A 21,710-nucleotide genomic window follows, 5' to 3' on the forward strand; every position below is an offset into this window, starting at 1 on the left:
AATTGCTCATTTAATTGAATATAGATGCCTACATGTAATGTTACTCTAATAATGTATTTATAAAATGAAATGCTTGTGAAAATTAAAATATTTAAAATTTGCCAGTTAAGTGATTTCACAAAATACTTTCTTCCAGCCAGGCATAATATCATATCTACATTAGTGAGACCCTGTCCCAAAGCAACTATACAAACATACACAGAGAGAGACAGAGAGAGACAGAGAGAGACAGAGAGACAGACAAAGAGAGCTACAGAGAGACAGAGTGAGACAGCCAGACAGCCAGACAGAGATTAGGATATTTAATTTATCTTCTTGAATATTCAGTTTTATCTTCTGAAAACAGTATCTTTGTTGTTGACCCATAATAAGCTACAGTCTACAGTACTTAGGGTTTCAAAAGTGAAGAACAATTATGTCCATACTGTGGCACTCATGTGCATACAGCAGTGGAGATTCTGAGATCATCTAAATACATTGATAATTGAGAAGCTATTCACAAAGATATAATAGGCCTGATTCTGATTGGATTGTAATTAGTCCTGATGCCTCTAGCAGTGTTGAGGACTTTGGCAAGAAGACAAGGAGACCCAGGTTCCTTTTGACAGGTTTAAGACTCTCTATTCACTCCTCAGTGGAGAGCATACTTGAGAACTAGAGATCACAGTGGAGATTAAAAAAACAAAAGTTGACTTTCTGCACTAGTATAAAGAGCTGAGTTCTAGTCTTCAACACAGATAGGAGGCTCACTAGAACTCATTGACCAGCTAGTATTGCTAAATTGGTAAGCTCCAAATTCAGTATCAAAAAATAAAGAGGAGAGCAAGAGAGAAAGGCACATGATATTGACCTTTGGATTCAATACATATTTTGACATGTGTGAATACATGCACATATATGAACATGTACATATACAATACATACACATAAAAATAAATTGAAGAATATAGCTAGCATATAGATTAGTGTTTGAAAACTTGCCCAGTTGATACCCTATGCCCTATGTCAGATTATGAGCATGGGAAACCAAATTTTGGATAATAACAGATTACCACCTTCACACCCAATCAAGACATAAAAACAAAACAAAATTTTGACTAAAATACTTACTAAAGCATGTCTAATGCCAGAGAAGCTCAATTGTTAAGGTTTTGGTTCAATCCTCAGACCTGATTGTTGATTTTACAACAGTTGGACAAGCTTACCATACTTCTATATACCTCCACTTTCATCTGAAAATCAAGTTATTAATACCTCTTATCTCTTCCCATAGAACTGCTGTGAACATTGATAGAGCTATACAGATGAATGAATTATTCTACACACTGTTCACCCATGGCATGTACTCTGTAGATTGCTTGTAGTACTTTTATCATAAGTGCTACTTCTGTTAATATGTCTCCAGGGAAATGATCTTTGAATTAGAATTAATGGTAGAGAGGAATTATAGTCATTGGGCAGCACTGTCTGTGGAGAGAAAGAAGACTGCTGCATGAAGTGTGTGCTCTCTTCTCTCTTCTCACTGCCCAGCTCCGGGAGTGTGTTGGGCATGGCTGTGGTGGTGATGACTCACCCATAGCAGGACAGGGCAGATAAGGAGGCCTCACTCCTGAGCAACTCCAGGAATAGTGCTTACTTTACCATCCTGAGCATATTGGTAAGGAGGGTCAACTCCAGTTTCTATCATCATAGTTACCGTATCATTAAGATTACTGAGTCAATTTCACCAACAAGGGGAGGAGCTAAACTCAGGCTGTGGAGGCTGTTCACAGGGCTAATGTCACAGAGCCCACTGCTTCCTCAAGTTACTCTCATGCATCAGGACCATGTTGTCACCAAGGGCACTGGAGGCTAGCTTACACTCATCCCCTCTGAAATGTCCTTATCATCATTTTCCTAGAGAATTGTCAACTAACGGTTTGGCTGCCACAAAATGAGGGAGAAAATGAATGGAGTGAAAGCCAGAGTACTCATGGATAGAGAGCCTTAGACTTACTGAGAAAGGAACACACCTTAGTATATTCCAGAGCAGAATAGCAGAATAGACTCTTTAATGTGTGTGTGTGTGTGTGTGTGTGTGTGTGTGTGTGTGTGTGTACTCCACATGCAAGTGCATGTGTCCATGAAGGCTACAAGTGAGTGTTAGATTCCCTGCTGCCAGTGTTATAGGGAATTGGAAGTCACCCAATATGGGTGCTGGGAACTGAAGTCAGGTCCTCTTCAAGTATGTTTGCTTAACCACTGAAATATTCCTCTGGCCCCAAGAGGGCAACCTTTGGTAATGAGTTCTCTCCTTCTGCCATGGGTTCTGGGGATTGAATTCAGGTTTTTAGGCTTGTACACAAGATGTCACCTATGGGGCCATCTTGCTGGGTCCCAGACTCTGGTCTTCTGATATTATGAAGCATCAATTTTCCCTTAATCTGATCTTCATTCCCACCCTTAACCAAAATCCCATTTCTGTTTCTGGCTTCACCATTCTTCTAGCCATCCAAGACAACAACAAAGCCGATCTGTGACCCCTTTACAGTTTCCTAGCCCTAAAATCAGATTCCATGACTATTTTCCTGTGAAATCTTTTCTACATGTTCGTTTCATCTGCCATCAGCTTAGGCCAGATCTTGCTTCACCATAGCACATTGGCAGGGTAGCCACTACCTTCTGGAGTTTTTGTTTCAATCTATCCAAATCACAGTATCACATAGTTCTTTCTCAAATATTATTTTATTTTGTCACACGTTCCCTCAAGGGGCTCATTGTCCCCAATATCTTGCTTTCTGTGGCATGAAGTTTAGACCTTCCTTCATGACACTTCTCCCAAGTGACACTCTAGCTTTGCCTTACTTTTCAAATTGCATAGCCACCCTGCTGCTTCCATGCCCCTCCCAGTGATTTCAAACTGCCGATACATACCATTAGCTTGACTATCTTAATACATCTCATTTTGCCTATGATGAGAATATAGAGAACAGAAATGTGAGTGCCTTGCTGCGACTGCTAACGGGAGCTCAGTGTGATATGGAAAGCAGGATTTGGGCTTTAAAATTTCATCCATTCTGACTAACATTTATGAAACATCTTGGTAGATTAAGAAGAAAAAGAAATACCGTACCTACCATAAAACGTTCTCAACCGATAAGGAGATGAAGATCACACTGTCATAATATAGTGCAGAGTAAAGAAAGAGTCTCATAAGGGTTTCGTTCTTTCCCAGCAGATATGAGACCCTGTGAGGCAGGCATGGGAAACTATTACCTTCATTTTCCAGATGATAAAACTTGCTTACCTTTCTGAGAGTACAAGTGGCTTGTTTATTGTTACAAAGCTAATAATTAGCAGATTGGGGTCTGCTACTTGGGTGATCTTTTTAATGCGTGGCTCTGACTACAACCAACAGGGCCATGGCTCACAAGGAAAAGCAATGAAGCATGCTTGGGAACAGTGTTTAATGTGATGCTGAGTTCTCCCTGGCAAGTGCCATTTGACTTGGGAACTAAAGAATCTGGGAGATTTCAATCAAAAAAGAGAGGAGAGGAGAAAAGGATATTCAAGAAATAAGGAGACATTATGAACAAAGTTACAGAGCCAAACACAAGGAGCAGACGAAGGGCAAGATTGCTTGTTGAGTGAGCTCCTCCCTCTCTCCCCTGAAAAACTAAGATAAAAGAGGAGGAGAGGCCTGAGTGTTCCCTCACTGATAAGCAGGCTCCACCCAGAGGCCAACAGTACACATTTGGGGACAGTGAGAGTGGAAGAGTTGCCCCTTATCCAGGGCCACTGGGACTAGGGGCAAAAGGGAGGTCATTTTCTGAATGCTTTAGATACAGCAGCTGAAAAAGAACCAGAGAGGATTCTGGGAGCCAGAGAGGAGCAGAGACAGATGGCAAGTGTTCTTGAGAAGCACCCCCTTCTGGAGCCAGAGCCTAGTTGGGGGTTAGGGTGGCTATGTGCAAATATTGTGTCTCCCCAACAAGTGCTAGAGAGGAGGGAGTATGAAGCCTCCAGAATAGAAGGGGAAAGCAAGGCAGTTAATGAGGGAAGGTGGGGAAACTGGAACAGCCAAGAAGTGCTTCATTTGGGGAATGGCCTTAAGATGAAAATGTGGGGAGGGGGAGGGCCAGAGTGGCATGACAATTCTGTTTTTAATATATCCTTCCTTTTGGAACCAGATTCTTTGTCCTCCTCCTTCCTCTAGTCACTTCAGGAGGAGAAGGACAAAAGGGGGAAAGCTGAGGGGACAGAGCCAGAGCAGCAGAATGGGACCTCCCTGGAGCCAGGAGGTAAGTGGCCTCTGCCATCACATTGATATCTTCTTTTTCTAAAGTCCTGCAAATCCTGTTTGATCCTTTTATCAAATGAATGCTATCTGCACTAAAGATCTAAGAAAGGCTGGCTTTTAAGGAGAATAAGCAGAATTACCTCTATACAAAGGAACAATAACACTAGCCCCTTTACCCCCTTCTCCTTATAATCTTGTCCTCTCTATCCTCCCAAACTTCTTTGTGATGTTTTTCTTTTCCCCCTCTTGGTTCCCTGACTAGAGTTCTCCAGAAGAGAGGCTTCCAACTGAATGGAGCAGACAGTTGACAAGAGCCAGATGGGTGCTGCTAGCTGTCCTGCTCTGTGGCCTGCTCCTTGGTTCTTCTATGCTTTGGTTTTACATCTTCCGGAACTGTGGTCCTTGTAAGATCATGGAACACCCCTGACCCAGGCAGCCCTCTGTCATATGCCTTGGTCCATACCCCTAATACTCCTGCCCCATGCCAAACTTGCCCCTATCTTCATGGTCCCTGGGGATCTAGACTGCTTTCTCTCTGAATCCAACACACAGCAGGCAACAAGTCATACCATGTCCTTCCTAAAGTCTGTCCCTCCTATGCACCTCACTAAAAGTCCTTTGCCAGCCCCTGGGGGGAGCCCTTGTTCACTTTGTTCTTCTTACCTAGCTCTGAGCTTTTCTTTCACAGGTCCATGTGAGACACCTGTGTGTATAGAGCTCCTGGACCATTACCTGGCCTCTGGAAACAGAAGCGTAGCCCCCTGCACTGACTTTTTCAGCTTTGCCTGTGAAAAAGCCAATGGGACCAGTGACTCTTTCCAAGCACTTACAGAAGAGAACAAGAGCCGACTGTGGAGACTGTTGGGTGAGGACACATATTGGCAGAGTCTCTGAGAAAGTACACAACTGAATCTCATGTGATCTTGATAGTTCTAAATTCTGCACAAATCTAGAAAACCTCCTTCTTGCTCTTGCCTTCCACTCCTACCCATTCTGCTTTATTCACATCTTACTTAATCTGAATCTTTTTCTTTTTTTCCACCCTTTTTCTTTCTTGCTTCCCTTCCTGTGTTTTCATTGTTGGTCTTCATTGTCTTTTTGTCTCCACTCCTTCTCTTTGCTCATCTATCCTGCTGTCAAGTTGAACCCATAAAAACTGGGAGCTCCCCTTATTTATTTGAGCTTGATCCTCTTCTACTTCCCTATGGGAAAGTTTTCTCAACATCCCCATGAGGTGGCCATCTCCTGTTTGTCCCTGTAACAGTATCCACTCATTGCATTCTCCTGTGATTCCTTTCTAGAGGCCCCAGGGTCCTGGCACCTAGGATCTGAAGAGGAGAAAGCCTTCCAATTTTATAACTCCTGCATGGATACAGATGCCATTGAAGCTTCAGGGTCTGGTCCACTCATACAGATTATTGAAGAGGTGAGGAAAATTGGGGTGTTAACTTTCTAAGTAATTCATATGAACAATGAATGCATGCTGAGGGCTGCCATGATTTTATAGAATATAGGGTTCTTTCTTAGAGATTCCACGTTCTGTGAGGGAGATATAAATGAAACTACTCTGAAGAATCAAGACTTAGAGAAAGGAGACATGCTAGAAGCAGCAAGGTGCTCAGAAAAAAAAAAAAAAAAAAGGAGCTTATGGATAAGAAGAAGGGAAAGATGCACACATTTGGGTATTGATCTCATGGATCCCTAGGTTCAGGTTTGTCTCTCTTCTTCGAAGCTTGGAGGCTGGAACATCACTGGCAACTGGACTTCCTTGGACTTCAACCAAAATCTGAGGCTTCTGATGAGTCAGTATGGCCACTTTCCATTCTTCCGAGCCTATCTACGACCTCATCCATCCCCTCCACATACACCAATCATCCAGGTGAGGGATAAACGGGCAAAACCACAGTTGCACCTGAGTCTGGAACTCTAGTCTATCTATCACTACTAACAAAAGAGATCTCAGACTGGGAGATAAGATACATGTACAATGTAGGGAGCAGCCCTTCCTTAAGGGAAAATTGGTATTACAGTGATCAGGGCCACCAGGTAGGGGAAAAGCTCGAGCAGAGCCAGCACTTTGAAGGGTGAAGTAAAAGTTTTCAGCTTTCTTTATTGCATATACGGATTTCTTCTGGACCTCTTCATTCATCCTATCTCCAAAATGCCTCTTGTCTTATTTTCTCTTTATTTTCCTTAAAGCACCTTTCTAAACTTGATAGCTAAGAGCCTATCATTTTAATGGATCACTCAGTCATCAAGATATGGCCCCTATTCCTTAGCAAAGAATTTTAAGTTTGTTATCTGACCTCTATCCTTATTTCTTGTTCCATTCTGTCTGTCCTTTATACTCAGTTTTCTTCTTACTCACATGTAGTGTCAAAAATATTCGTCTTCTCTTTGCTCATTGTTCTTTCTTGCCTGTAACAATCCTAGAAGGCTCCTATGTGTTTGCCCTGGAAGTTTCTTCCAGTAAGTCTTCCCTGACATGCTAGATACAATTTGCTCGAAGTCTCTCTGTCATCCATTAGATTCTCTCAGCATTAAGTAATCAGAAAGTCTGTGCCCTCAACAGACTAGAGTTCTCAACAGCTAGTGACCACTACGAGGTGTTGGATGAGTTTAGAAAGAAAGAAAGAAAGAAAGAAAGAAAGAAAGAAAGAAAGAAAGAAAGAAAGGAAGGAAGGAAGGAAGAAAGAAAGGAGCCATCACTCCTGTGGTAAACACTGGAGTGTTCTATAGTTGTATCTGAATTCCACAGCTTTGTACAGAATAATTAATCCAGAAGACATGGCCGTCAGTATGTGGTATTCTAAGATTCGGCTTTAACATGTGCATTCATAAATTTAACTATTAGGGTTTGGTAGGATTAACTAAAATCTAAAGTGGTTAAGGACAAAGTTAGATAGGAAGACATCAATGGAGCTTTGGGACATGGCTAATTATACAGGTGACAAAATGAAACTAAAAGACACCATAAAGGGGTTACAGGGAAATTCTGAGTTAAGGAGAATACTTGGAATGTTGCGGCCTCGGCACATGATCAGTGGGAAGCTGGCCTGGAATTTGAATGGAAAGAAAAGTGGGAAGGAAAATATGAGACTGGGCTTGGTGATTATTGGCCCAGAAAATCAAGAAGAGTTGATAAATATTAACATATAGAAAAAGAGAGGAGCTACTAAAGCCTTTCAGATATTACCATGGATCTATGTAGAGCTCAAGTAGAATCAGCTTTGGAGGCAACTTGAAGCAGCTGTTAACATATTTAATCTAAGTTAACATACTTGAATTTGATTCATAATAGCAAATGGAAAATGAGCCGAGCGTGAGAATATGGTCAGTTTAAACACATTGTTGATGGTCCCAGAGACTTTCCAAGGTTTCTGTAGTTAAAAATAAATAAAGGAGATGGAGGAAACACTGAGTCACTTAGTTAGCTCCAGTCTGCCTTAGAGTAAGTAGCTAGGCTCTTAGAGTAAGCTTAGCTACAGAGTGGAATGCAGAGGAGCCCATGAGATGCTGAAGCAGGAGGAACCGAAGAGTACGAGGAATTACAGAGAAAGAAGATGGACCAGCATGGGTGGCATTACAAAGAAAAGGGGAGGAGGGATAGGAGAAAGGAACGAAGGATTTCAGAGATTCCCTCATAGACAGAGTAGAGCCATTGAAAACTTACAGCTAGACACACACACACACACAATGTAAGAATGCACAGAGATTATTAGTGGAGTTCAGTGTAATTGAAAGACTTTTTTTCAAGATGTAAGAAAAGTATAGAGGCCAGTGGGATTGGGATATTGGAATAGGAGTAGAATATCAAAATCAAACGAGAGAAAGCAAAACTTGAAAACAAAGAATCAAATGTAAATTAGGGTACGGGCACTTGCTTAGGGTGCAAAGTTTAACAGGTCCTCTACACGTAGTATCAGTATAAATGTATTTAAATATGAATAATTTTAAAATATAAATTAATGCAAAGTCTATAGTGAACAAACTATCAAATTTGCATTTATTTGTAATTCTAAAGATATACTGGTTTCTCGAAATGAAACAAAACTACTGTGGGTCTCTAAAAAATAATTACAATTTTAAAATAGGTTAAAATACATTGTGAAATTTGGTGCTAGGGATTGGCTCTCAGGCCTCATCCTATTAGGCAACTACTCTACTGCAGAACCATGCCACAAGCACGAAACATTGCAGAATTTATTGTAAAAAATAAAAGCATGATAAGCAAAGTTTGATGTTTTATTCATGATGAAATCTCTGTATTAATTGTGTTTTACAAACATGTATTAAAAACACATTTTGTTACTGAGTTTGAATATGTTTTAATTAGTATACCTGACATGGGTATCTCACACCCTTGACTCTAGATCTATACTGGCACAAAATAATCTTCTAAACAAATCTGTATTCTTCTGTTGTTGAAAAGGTCAACATTTGAATGCATAGACTTTTACCAGTCACTGTCTTTCTTAGTATGGTATCTTCTCTCTCATCTCTTTATTCTCATCTTCCCACCTTCCATGGTACCTCCCCTACCTTCCCATGCCTATTCTCTCTACCCTCTATGTGCCCACTTCTCTCCAGTCTCTCTTGTGTCCAGATAGACCAGCCGGAGTTTGACATTCTTCTCCAGCAAGAGCAGGAACAGAAGGTCTATGCTCAGGTAAGATGCCACACAACATGCACCTTGTCCCCTTGCCCTCCAAGTGAAAGCCTTCTAGTTTTTGTGACTAAGATTCCCCTCCTCTAGATCCTACGGGAATATGTGACATACCTGAACAGGCTGGGAACATTACTGGGGAGTAACCCACAGGAAGCACAACAACATGCCTCCTGGTCCATCGTCTTTACCTCCCGGCTGTTCCAGTTTCTGAGGCCACAGCAGCAGCAGCAGGCACAGGACAAGCTCTTTCACGTGGTTACTATTGATGAACTTCAGGTGCCAAAAACTGAGGGCCTGAGGACTCTGTGCTTGATGGTCTCTCAAACTTTTCTCTTTTTAAATCTTCTTTCTTCTACTGTGTTAATTCCTTTACTTTTCAAATGCAATTATTTGTTTGTTTGTTTGTTTACTTATTCATTTATTCTTTCTGTGGGACTTTAGGCAGGAATGTGACTAGGTGTGAAGATGAAAGCCAGAGAAGAATTTGTGGGATTTGGATTTTTGCCTTCTACCATATAGTCTAGGAAACTGAAGTCAGGTAGTCAGGCCTGGTGACAAGTACCTGTAACCACTGCCATCTTGTTGCCCCCTTCCCTTCAATTCAGTTTGTCCTTAACTCTAGTCTCCAATCCTTCCTCTAGCATATCCTATTCCCTCTCCTTCCTGTTCCTTTTGTTGTCCTCCTCTTTAGCTTTGTGTCTTTTCTCTAAGGAAATGGCCCCAGCCATCGACTGGTTATCCTGTTTACAAGCAATATTCACACCGATGTCACTGAATTCCTCCCAAACCCTCGTGGTCCATGACCTAGACTACTTGAGAAACATGTCACAACTTGTAGAAGAAGGGCTGCTGAATCACAGGTTTGACCAGGTGGAGTTGGACAGATATTGGGGATGGGATGAGAATGAGGTATCAGGGACACCGTGAGTGGGAGGCAGGCACCTGTGACATGGAGAGACACAGAAAGATAGGGTGGGTGGCACAGAAGAAAACATAAAAATCAAGAATTATGTAAGGCTTTGGGATGTGATGACCATGTGACACATCAAGGATATAAGGTTGAGATAGATGAGGTGTCTACCAGGAATGTACCATCATCCTTTACAGAGTTTGTGCACTATTTAAAATGCAGAAAAGCCCAACTCTGAAGGGTATGAAAGTAAGTCTCTATAGCACCCTAGTGTCACCACTGTCTAGAAATCCTTTATAGGGAGGCAAAGAGCTAGAGCTAAAGCTAGAGCTAGAGCTAGAGCTAGAGCTAGAGAGCTAGAGCTAGAGAGCTAGAGCTAGAGCTAGAGAGCTAGAGATAGAGATAGAGATAGAGATAGAGATAGAGATAGAGATAGAGATAGAGATAGAGATAGACAGAGATAGACAGAGATAGACAGATGTAGATATCAGCAGAATGAAGGGAATCCGAAAACTCAGGTTTGTTATACTTAAAAATCTGCCTTTAGATAAGCTGAGGTTTCCTGGGTGTGAAAACAGATAAATCAAGTCCTCTCCCAGTAACTTCAGAAGAGAGCTTCTTTCCACCATTCCTCTGTCACTCCCAAAGCCAAATCAAATAAGACTTTATTCTTGATGGTTTTGCTTATATAGCAGTTACTCTTTGTATAAATACAGAGGAGAAGGGGCTATGTACAAGTATACCACAGTAGTTTGTTGAAGGGATTATTCATATGATCATGTTTAGGAGTTTTAGCTTTGGGTTGGGAATTTTGTATCTACAGGGAGAGTATACAGAGCTACATGATCTTGGGGCTGGTGGATACGCTTTCACCAGCACTGGACACTAAATTCCAGGAGGCACGCAGAGAACTGATCCAGAAACTACGGAAGCTGAAAGAACGACCACCCCTGGTGAGGAGAGAAGGCGATGTATTTTCTCTATTGGGATAATTATTGAGGTAAAAAGGCATAGGAGGAGAGGTCCCACACCGTGGATGTACACAAGATAGGAAGTCAGAGTATATCTTTAGAATCAAGATACTAACTGGCTACTTCTGTGGCCTTTGACTGAACATTAGAGTTCTGGCATAAAACTAAAATTTAGAAAGAACCCTTCCTTTACCATTACTCTTAAGCAATGTTCTGTTTTCCTGGATTCTATGGTTTGAAGACCTGGCCCTAAAGCTTAAGATTTATTGTGAAGAAATCTACAGGTCCCAGAGGCTTGTACTGATCTAATAGGAAAATGGTGACTGGGTAAATGGAAGGCACATTAAGAAAATGGAAAATTGATACAGATTTTGTTTTTAAAAAATTCTTGGGTTTTTCCCTACTTTAAAAGATTTCCCCACTTCTGATGAAACATGAAAATAAAACACAGTGTTTTAAGAAAAATTAAAAAAAAAAGATTTATTATAAAGAACAGTATTTGGCAGTATTTAAATGTGCATCACAGAGTTCATTCCTGATCCTATGAAATTGTTTAGTTACAAATGGATATGGTTGGTCAGCTCTTCATATATCTGAGTAGGGTATATAAGAAGTGTGTAGAAGCAGTTAACCGGACAGATGCATTATCCGATAAAGATCTTCAGTCAGAGTTCCTTGGCATCCTGTGTCAGACCTTTTCAAATCCAAGTGGAAACGTCTAGAGCATTAGGCACATCCTTACCTCAGTGAAGACCTTCCTTTATGGTCTGCCTTGAAAGAAAATAACCTTTGCTCTTATTAATCTATGGATAATTTCTCTACTTTAAAAGGTATCTTAAAATCTCTGTTCAGTTCTGGGAAGATGGCTTAGTGACTAAAGTGCTTGCCACTCAGGGGAGAGGGCTTGAGTTTGAGTCCCTAGCTTGAAGTGAATTGCAATAGTATTATCTGTAGTCCCAGTGGTTCTACTACAAGATGGAGTGGAGACAAGAGAGCCCCTGGACATTCAGGGTCCCAATAGCCTGGTATATACAATGGCAAATCAAAGAAATCCAGTCTCAACTCAAGTATAGTGGAAAACGAAGTTTGGCACCTGAGGTGGTCTTCTGAACTCTACATGTGCACTAATTAATTTCCCCCTCCTCAAATTTGTAAAGGATTTTTTTTGTTGAGGCTGACATATAGACATTGATTATTTATGGTATATAAAGGCCTAGATAATTTCATTTATTGACCTAAATCTCAAATTTGTATGATCTAGCATAATATCATTATATGTTTTTTTTTATTTATTTATCCTTTGAGTTTTTTAGAGATAGTCTCACTATGTAGCTGTGGCTGCATTGGAGGTCACCATATAGATGATGTTGGCTTAGAAGTCACAGAGATCTGCCTGCCTCTGTCTCCCAACAGAGAAGAAACGTGTGCTCTACCACATCAAGCTCATTTTATGTTTATTGTAGAGATGGATTAACAAATATATGAGTCTTCAGGAACCTGACTATAGTAATAAGTTAGAGCAGGGATCTTCTCTGACTGTCTGGCTTCAAGGTCAGTGTGGTTTTTCATTGTATTTTAGACCATTATCCACTAGGATGGTCACTCAGTGAGGGGTAGATTCATAAGAAGCTACTATGCAACCTATCTCTTGATCAGATGAAGCAGAGCAAAACCCCAGCTGCAAACTTCCTGGAAAAAATAAAACTAGCTTCCTGTAAATACCAAGACTGTGGCATGAGGTCATGTCTTAGAAGGTATAAACATGTCAAAACAGAGACTCATGCTTAAAGAATGTGAAAGGCTTACAAAGCCTGTAATCACCATCCTTTTTACTGGGATATAGAATTATGAAAATAAAGTATGGCCTTGGAAAACCTGTGTCACCTTTCTGAATTAACAAAAAGTGACACAGAGCAATAATGTTACACCATCTAATAAGGCTTAAAGTTAATCAGTCATCCATGTATCCCACTCACTAAACATATTATTTAATCCTCCCAGAAATGCGCAAGGTTTTAGGTCCCATGTTCAGAAACAGGTAAAAGAATGACAACCTCCCCTAACAAGTCATTGCTCTTAAGTGAAGAATCAGGATCCAAAATAAATCTGTTTGGCTCATGAACCTATATCTTTTTTTTAATTATTTATTTAATTTTCCTTCCTGTCCATTGGCATTTTGCCTGCATGTATGGTATATCTATGGGAAGCTATCAGGCCCTCTGGAACTGGAGTTACAGTTATGGGTTACAGTCTTGTGGGTGCTAGGACTCAAATCCAAGCCCTCTGGAAGAGCACCAGCAGTGCTCTTAACTGCTGAACCATCGCTCTAGCCCCATGAACCTATATCTTAACACACCAGGCCAGACTGAGAAATATATGAGTGCTACAGCTTTGGGCTAGCAAACTCTTTTATAAAGGACAAGATAGTTGAGTATATTTGGCTTTAGGTTCCACATAGTTTATGCTGCTAATACTTGACGGTCTTAGTACATAAAAGACAGAGCTGTGCTACTAAAGAATACAATTAAGACAATAGATAGCCTTGATGGCTCCTAAAACAGGGTGATCAGAGAGGGTTGAATATCAGTAGGAACCCTTAGTAACAGATAAAACTGAAGCAATATTTAGATCAAGGAAGATATTGCCTGGCCTTATTTCACAAGAACAATGCATGAAAGAGACTAGGTAAAAATTGGTGTAGCACGTGTGATCGTCCTCATAACTCTGGCAGAGAAAAATAATGGGGTTCTGCATGTAAGGCCCAGTGCTACGGCTGAAGTATATCCAAGGTGGTCTAGAACTGAATAAGCAAGTAGGATAGCTCTGAAGTAAAACTCAGAGGAAAGGAGGTCTGGCAAGTCATTGTAAAGATACTTGCCTTTCTTTTCATGAAACAGGAAATTTATAGAAATTATCTGATTTATGTTTTAAAAGAGTGTGTTTCAAGAACATGAGCCGTGGAATTTCCTGCCTTGTAGATAAGAGGTAGTGAGGAGTCAATGGCAGTACCAGACTCTAGACTTGATTTTTTTTTTTTTAGGTCCATACAATGTTTATTAGCCTTCTGATTTCTCTGGGGAATTCTAATGTATATTCTTATTTTGAAAAATCAAGAAGTGTCAAATCTGACCCTTTTTTGTTGGTTAATTTTGAGAACATGATCAATGGAAATGCCTATTTTTATTATGAAACTCATGAAACTGGAATTGGGACAATGGAAGCAAGATTTCACATTTATCTCTGTACAATGAGAACTATTTATTATTCAGCCCTACAACACAATTTAGACAACTGAAAATTTTGTTTAAAAAAGTCTTTTCAGTTACCTTTTTTCTCGGATTCTAAGTTATCTGCAATTTTACACAAAAGCTCTTAATCAACAAAACTGTCAAGATCTTGGTAGAAAAGTATTAGGTCAGGTTACAGGATTTAGCTAGATTTATGTATTCATTTATGTGATATTTTTATGTTTTTTCAAAATTTTTTGAGGCAGAGCCTCACCATTATAACTTAGAACTTCTAATTCTCCTGCCTCTGCCCTTCAGCTGCTAGCATTGCAGGTGTGTGCCATCACTCACTGCATGTGGAGTACGTGATAACATTTGTTGTGTGCCAACTATACAAACATGTTCCTATGACACCCATTATGTACCAGTGGACCAAATACACAAGTGTCCATGTTTTGACTATTTATAGTTCAGGAGAGAGAGAGAGAGAGAGAGAGAGAGAGGGGGGGGGGGGAGGGGGAGAGGGAGAGAGAGAGAGAGAGAGAGAGAGAGAGAGAGAGAGAGAGAGAGAGAGAGAGAGAGAGAATAAGCTATGTGTGCTGGGTAATGTTAGAACAAAAGCAAAATATCAAATGCAGAAAAGGAATGCAAGAAAAATAGCAGTTATGATTATCCATAGGCAGGGCAGAATGGTCAAATTAACCCTGAATCATTCTTGTGATATTTAGTTATGGTTGAATCAGACAAGAGTCCACTCATATTGCACCATCATTCCATATCAATTTCTTTATCTCCTCTACTAGGATGTGATTTGCAATGTTTCCAGATGCTTTCCTGATGTTAAGAAAATGCCATCAGCATGGCAATGGGATGTACTGAGTAATGCTAATCAAATTCCCTGGAAAGTTAGAATAAACAGAGTGCTTTTAAGGAATTATGTCACCTGATATTCAAGCCTGTGAGGAAGGTAGAACAGGCGTTTCTCTTGTTTGTACAGCTGGTCTACCTAAAGTACATGGATTTAAGTTAATAGCTGACATTTGTAAATGCTGGATATTATGTGTAAGGGCAGGATTGTAGGGGTCTTTAAGGACAAATTTATTCTACAGACAGGATTCGTTGGTGTTTGGAGTAATTTACATTGAAAAATTAGAAGGAAACATTCTAATAGATTTACAGTCTGTGAACATATATGCATGTGTGCATTTGTGTAAGCAAACAGACTTATTTGAGGAGCTGGTCATTTTTGCTTAATTCATACTCCAGTTTGCTGCAGCCTCTCTGTGTCCTGTGTTTCTGATATGGGACTCTGTTATGTTACTGGGGGCCCAATTCTTTTTTTTTATAGCAAGCAGGCTCTTATCTGTGTTTGTAGCTCCTAGTCTGTCTTGTATCCCAGTTAAATGAGCCCTTTAAATTGTTACATTTTATATTATTTTGACATATTTGGTCCCCAGTGATCCTACAATGGTGTTTAATAGTTACACATTATTTTCCATGCCTTCAAAAACATTCCTTTAATAATTTGTTATAGAATTTTATCTAGAAATCTTTACATACTCTTGGAGCTTTCTTGATTTTTATAATTGCTATATAGTCTTATTATTCGTGGTTTGTAGGAGACATACAAGCATTTTCACTGCCATAAAATGAAACCATTGAGCTCCGTTATCTTGCATTGGAAGTATTTCTTCCGCCGTTTATATTTCAGCCTGTCCACCGTCCTCTGTTTCCACATTCCTTTAACATATGCAGTGCCTGCCAACTTTCCCTGGTGAGAGGGATTCTAGTGTGATTGGTGCACTTGTTGCTCAGTGGTTTGCTTTTACCTCTTTTAATGGGAAACATTGCATCGCCTGAAGCCCTCATTTACTCATCGATAGGGTTCTACCATATGATCCCCAGCCTTTGAGACTGGGTGTGGGTGCTGTAGAAGAAAAGAGTTTCTCTCATTGGTTTAAAGTTAGGAATGGAGGTCTGGGAGGAAGGAGTGTATGATGGAACTCCTGGGCTACCTGAGTGGTAGATTGGACCCAATTTCAGGATTGGATACTCTTCTTCCCTTTCCCAGGAGCCTTTTATTCCTCATAGGGATGCCTCCTAAGGGCCTTGCTTTTGTATCAATAGGCAACAAGCCTGGGTTCTGAGGGAGAAGGGAAGCCTCTTTCTACTGAGCAATAGTATGAATTGAGAGAGAAAATGATAAAAAAAAAAGTGTGTGTGTGTAGGTGTGTGTATGTATGTATATGTTGTTGTCTACATGTATAGTGTATGCATGTCTATGTCATATATGCAGTTGTGTGTGCAAATGGAGACCTCATCAGATATCTGTCTTTTTATCACTCTTCACCTTTAGTTTTTGAGGCAGTTTTCTCACTAATCCTAAAACTCATTGGTTCAGATAGGTTGAATGGCAGCCAATCAGTTTCTCCATCCTACCAAAGGTATGGACTTGTCAGACCTGACTTTTCAATGTTGGTTCTGGGGTCCTTTATTTAGGTTTTTGTACTTGTGTGGCAGACACTTTAGTGCCTGAGTCGTTTTCCTATCCCTTGGAAATAATTTTTTTTTAATTTATCAAAGAAAACATCCTTTGGGATGACTGGCATTGGAATGTGATAAAAACAGAGGCCTAAACAGATCTTACTCACTCCAGTATATTTTTGCAGCCAGCCTACCCTCGATGGATGAAGTGTGTGGAACAGACGGGAGCCTTCTTTGAGCCTACTCTGGCAGCTCTGTTTGTTCGTGAAGCTTTTGGCCCAAGCATTCGAAGTGCTGTATGTGAGAGCTTACCCCTGCCTGCAACCTTCTAACCTTTCCACCCAATACACCTTGCCCTATTCTGTGAAGTGTGTACTTCTTTGTGATGTGCAAAGCAGAAATCGGGTAGAAAAGAAAGTTAACTAAGAGATAACCTAGGGCCTGCTCAATCCCTTTGGCAAGTGCAATTTAGGCACAGGACACAAAGTATTCCCAGCATGAATTAATTTAAACACCTCACTGGACATTCCTGGTATTGTGTTTCTTCAACCATAAAAAGAAAAAGAAAAACAAACAAACAAACTCCTTGACCTTTAAGGCTATTTCCATGTTTGTCTAAGAGTTTTGAACAACATATGATATACCGTAAGCACAGGATGATGTAATCTTATAGAGAACAAACAAGCAACTTCTGAATGAGTGGGAAACATATAAGCATTTTACATGAAATATGTTTAATTACAATTATTTTCCTGATTTGATGGAAGAAGGGATTGAACCAAGAGTAGTCAAATGAGTTATTTAACTTCATGGAGTCACCAAATAGCAGTCAAAATTTGAACCTAGTCAGTCTGAAGCCAGAGTCATTTCTGAAACTGTCACCCAATTCCTTCCACCTGGAAAGAATGTACATAAGACAATGAGTAATTGCAAATTAAGGAGGTATAAAGTTCAGGCCATATCACTGTGGAGACTGCAACTTGCTGGGAAGCTAAGGAACTTAGAAGAGAAGAAGTATGACTTAAGCGGGAGGGTATGAAGACAAAAGTCCTGAAAACAGAGACGGAAACAGTAGTTCCCCATACTCTCTGCTTTTCCGGGAGAGTTGTTGGACCCAAATGAGAGTGCCCATCAATCTCAGCTATCACAATGGCCAAAGCACTGTTGTGGTCCCTTCTTGGGGCAACTAATTACCTTCTCTGAGACTGACACTGTCCTAGTAACCGCACAAATCATTGTACTTTGGATATTTGTGGTAATCTGGGGAACAAACCTTCTTGTGAGCCCTTCCCCTTTCTCTGACAGCTTTGGAGTCCAGTAGGGTCAAGGTCTCTTTACAGAATACTGAAGGACTAGGGACAGACTAATCCTTACCCTTTTTTGTTTTTTTTGTTTTTTTTTTTTCCTTTTCCTGACGACATTCCATAGGCCATGGAATTATTTGCTGAGATAAAGGATGCTGTCATCATACGCCTCAAAAAGCTTTCCTGGATAAGTGAGGAGACACAGAAAGAGGCTTTGAACAAGGTAATGCCAGGATGATTACAAGCCAACTTGAAGCCATTTAAGAGATAGTTGGTTAGTGGGTGAAGAAATGGGAATAGAAGAAAGAGAAGGGGGTAAAGATCACATATCTGGGTGACAGTATTAATGGCTCATGAGGATTTATGAGGGAATTCTGGCAGCTTACAAATTTCTGTGTCTCTTTCCAGCTCGCCCAACTGCAGGTGGAGATGGGGGCACCAAAACGGGCCGTGAAGCCTGACATAGCTACACAGCAATATAATGATGTGCGTCTTTGTCCGTCTCAGTGTCCCTTACGCCCTTGGTTTCTTACTCCTCTGATGCAACTGAGTCTGCAAAGCAATCTATTTTCTGTGGCCAATTCTGAGCCAACCTCTTCTTTACCACCATGCTAGATCTTATAGGCAAAATATTGAAACTTTCTAGAGCTTTCATGTATATATACTCACATGTACACACATGCATTCTGTGATATGTCTATGTTTATCTGCATGATGATGCATGTGAACTTTGTGCAAATGTGAGGTGATTTTACAGAGTGCAGTGGCATGTATATCAGGGATTACCTGTTTAGGTGTACATATTCCCAATACCATCTATCTGTATACATTTCTGTGCATCAAATGACCTGCTGCCTCTTCTCCAGATACAACTTGGTCCTAGTTTCCTTCAATCTTTCCTGAGCTGTGTACGATCCCTCCGGGCCAGAAATGTCCAGAGCTTCTTGCAGCCCTTTCCCTACCACAGGTATGAGAACAAGATACCTCATCCTAGAGATGGGCTGAGGACAGTGATAACAGAAACAAAGCCAGAGACTGCATTGCCTTGCATAGACAGTAAATGATAGAGCTGTTTGTGTGTATTCTTCACACAGATGGCAGAAATCTCCCTGGGAGGTCAATGCTTACTATTCAATATCTGACCATATGGTGGTCTTCCCTGCTGGCCTTCTCCAACCTCCATTCTTCCACCCTGGCTACCCCAGGTATGGACCGTTCTCTGAAGGTGAGTCTTTTGGTGGGAGATCTCAAGAGGGATTAACAGGTGTTAGGATGGATGACACTAGGAGTTGGAAAATTGGAGTAAATACTTTTGAAAGATTTTGCAAGTAAAACCAGATCTCATCTCTTTAGAGCTGTGAACTTTGGCGCTGCTGGTAGCATCATGGCCCATGAATTGTTGCATATCTTCTACCAACTCTGTGAGTAATGAGTCATTGGAAGGTAGGGCCAAAGGGATCACCAGGGAGGACAATAAAGGAGGTCCGAAAGGAAGGGGAAAGCTATTCAAAGGCTAGAGGATGGATAGTTTGCAAAATGTTCCATGTTCCTGGCAGCCAGGTCAGTCCAAGATATCCCTTATATTCCAATGACCTTCACCAATTCATTGTCTTGTTTCATCTTTAACAGTACTCCCTGGGGGCTGCCCAGCCTGTGACACCCATGCCCTACAAGAAGCACTTCTATGCCTGGAGCGCCATTATGCTGCCTTCCCTTTGCCTAGCATATCCTCTTTCAATGGTTCTCACACACTCCTGGAAAATGCTGCAGACATAGGAGGCGTAGCCATTGCATTCCAGGTGTGCTGAGGTCCCTATCTTTCCATTTTCCCTTCCACTATCCCTCATGGAAATGTGGTTGCATAGCTTTCTGCCCTTCACATTCCCATTGAACAGATGGCAACTTGGGACCCTCTTCCTACGTTGTAGATCTCCCATCTACTAAGACATCTGTAGGTCTTTCAGTGAGTACTATTTCTTCTTGGCTTAGATCACAACATCAGTGCAGAGTTGAATAAGCAGGATTAGGAACTTATTAGAGTACCATGCTATGTAGCTGGTGTCAGACTTCTAAATGTCTACAGATTTGAAGCCTAAAAGAAATTTTCTTCCCATACCCTTATTTAGGCATATAGCAAGAGGATAGTAGAGCACACTGGGGAGTTGACCCTGCCCAACCTGGATCTTAGCCCCTATCAACTTTTCTTCCGAAGCTATGCCCAGGTAAACATCTATCATCTCTCTATATACTTGCTTCATATCAGTTAAGGACCCTATCACTGTTGCTAAAAGAATGTTTGCTCCCTGCTACACTGTTCCATACTTGCAAGTCTAACACTATGAATCCCCACTTTTATTGCTTATCATTTGTTGCTTTGGAACCACCTTTAGATGTTTACAGGTTCTTTAACCATATCCTAAAACTGTCTCCCCATCCCATCCCCAAGAGAAAAAGACTCTCCACAAGTCTATCTATAACATAAGCCTGTTTTCTTTTTCTTTCTTTCTTCCTTTCTTCCTTCCTTTCTTCCTTTCTTTCTTTCTTTCTTTCTTTCTTTCTTTCTTTCTTTCTTTCTTTCTTCCTTTCTTCCTTTCTTCCTTCCTTCCTTTCTTTCTTTCTTTTCTTCCTTTCTTTTTCCCTCATGTTTCAGAAATAGGATATTTTAAAAGGAGCCAATAACAGGCTGAACATATGACCACACTACTCAGAGACCTCAGTCCAGGGAGCTGGTCTCAAATTGGTATCCCTCCTTTAAGGACCTTGTGCTCTTTCAGCAGGCATGGTCTACAATTTTCCAATACAGTAGTGGTTCATTTACATAACTCCACTACTAACCCTCACTTTGGTCATTATAAACGGTAATGTTATATAACCAGTGGTCTTCCTACATGGCTAGTGCCATATGGAATGATTTACATGTGATATATTATCCATGTTTCTCCTGAGTTCCCTGCCCTTCATCCTCTTTGTTCTACCTACGATCTCCTAGTCCTTGTATCTAACCCATCCCCATCACCCTATGGGACTTTCTCTACTCCTTACCCTTTTGGGCCATCTTCTTCCTCAGGTAATGTGTAGGGGACTGAGCTCACAAGACCCTCAGGACCCTCACAGTCCTCCAAGCCTTCGAATACATGGGCCCCTGAGCAATACTCCAGAGTTTGCCAAACATTTTCATTGTCCACGTGGCACCCTTCTGAATCCCTCTGCCCGCTGCAAGCTCTGGTAACTTGGCTACCAAAGAGACTGATGTAAATGCATGGGCTGCTTGTGAGCCCATCCTTGAAGTCAAAATAAATGTCTTTCTTCTTTCTGTTCCCAAATAAAAGTGTGTATTTAGCTTTTGCTATCTCTCTTTTTTTTTTCAGTGTGTGTGTGTGTATGTGTGTGTGTGTGTGTGTGTGTGTGTGTGTGTGTGTGTGTGTGTGTGCAAATACTCAGTCTGGGCACTGTGAGCACATGTGTGCTATAGCTTAGGTATGGAGGTTAGGGGACAGCGTTGGGTATTATAGTCCTTGCCATCTACCTTGTTTTGGCACAGGTATACATGCCAGTGTATATACCATACACTGCAAATCCAGCTTCTAGAGACTCTTCTCTCTCCACATCCTGTCCATCTGCCTCACTCTGTAAGAGTGATGACACTACTTGTGTGGACTACTGCATCTAGCTTTAAGTGTATTCTAAGTGTTCAAACACAGGTGCTTACACTTCTGAAGCAACAACTTAGTCCACATCTCCACAGTACACTCTGTCATCTTTCCCGGTATGTTCTATTCCTAGAAGTCAGGAAGAATAAGAGGGGAAAGTACCAAGTAAGCTTCATGGACACTGGCAAAGCAGCAGTTGGGGAGCTGGTGGGTCTA

At 40.9% G+C, this 21,710-nt stretch overlaps 1 protein-coding gene across 4 annotated transcripts; it reads left to right on the plus strand.

The window, feature by feature from the left end:
• Positions 1-4,256: 4,256 nt before the first annotated feature.
• Positions 4,257-21,073, plus strand: Kel (Kell metallo-endopeptidase (Kell blood group)). 4 transcript variants are annotated; one of them, XM_021165250.2, is made up of 18 exons: positions 4,257-4,280; positions 4,542-4,683; positions 4,968-5,144; positions 5,581-5,705; positions 6,012-6,158; positions 8,886-8,948; positions 9,036-9,224; positions 9,660-9,808; positions 10,682-10,811; positions 16,726-16,836; positions 17,969-18,067; positions 18,253-18,330; positions 18,711-18,811; positions 18,939-19,049; positions 19,198-19,265; positions 19,474-19,643; positions 19,971-20,066; positions 20,912-21,073. In XM_021165250.2, exons 1-18 carry the CDS (start codon positions 4,257-4,259, stop codon positions 21,071-21,073), a joined length of 2,142 nt encoding a protein of 713 aa, XP_021020909.2. The 4 variants fall into 4 exon arrangements, with proteins under 4 accessions (XP_021020909.2, XP_085695829.1, XP_085695830.1 ...); XM_085839703.1 differs by lacking the exons at positions 9,660-9,808; positions 10,682-10,811; XM_085839704.1 differs by lacking the exons at positions 9,036-9,224; positions 9,660-9,808; positions 10,682-10,811.
• Positions 21,074-21,710: the final 637 nt, after the last annotated feature.

The sequence above is a fragment of the Mus caroli genome, unplaced genomic scaffold, assembly GCF_978045245.1.
Source record: "Mus caroli unplaced genomic scaffold, Mus_caroli_1 scaffold_7, whole genome shotgun sequence".
In the NCBI taxonomy this organism is placed as follows: Eukaryota; Metazoa; Chordata; class Mammalia; order Rodentia; family Muridae; genus Mus; species Mus caroli.

What these genes read in the sequence shown, in the direction of transcription:
- Kel (XM_021165250.2), top strand. Translation starts at nt 4,257, where the DNA reads ATGGGACCTCCCTGGAGCCAGGAG. An exon ending in CACATACACCAATCATCCAG is followed by an intron (nt 6,159 to 8,885) that starts GTGAGGGATAAA and finishes TCTTGTGTCCAG; the next exon opens with ATAGACCAGCCGGAGTTTGA. An exon ending in AACAGAAGGTCTATGCTCAG is followed by an intron (nt 8,949 to 9,035) that starts GTAAGATGCCAC and finishes CCCCTCCTCTAG; the next exon opens with ATCCTACGGGAATATGTGAC.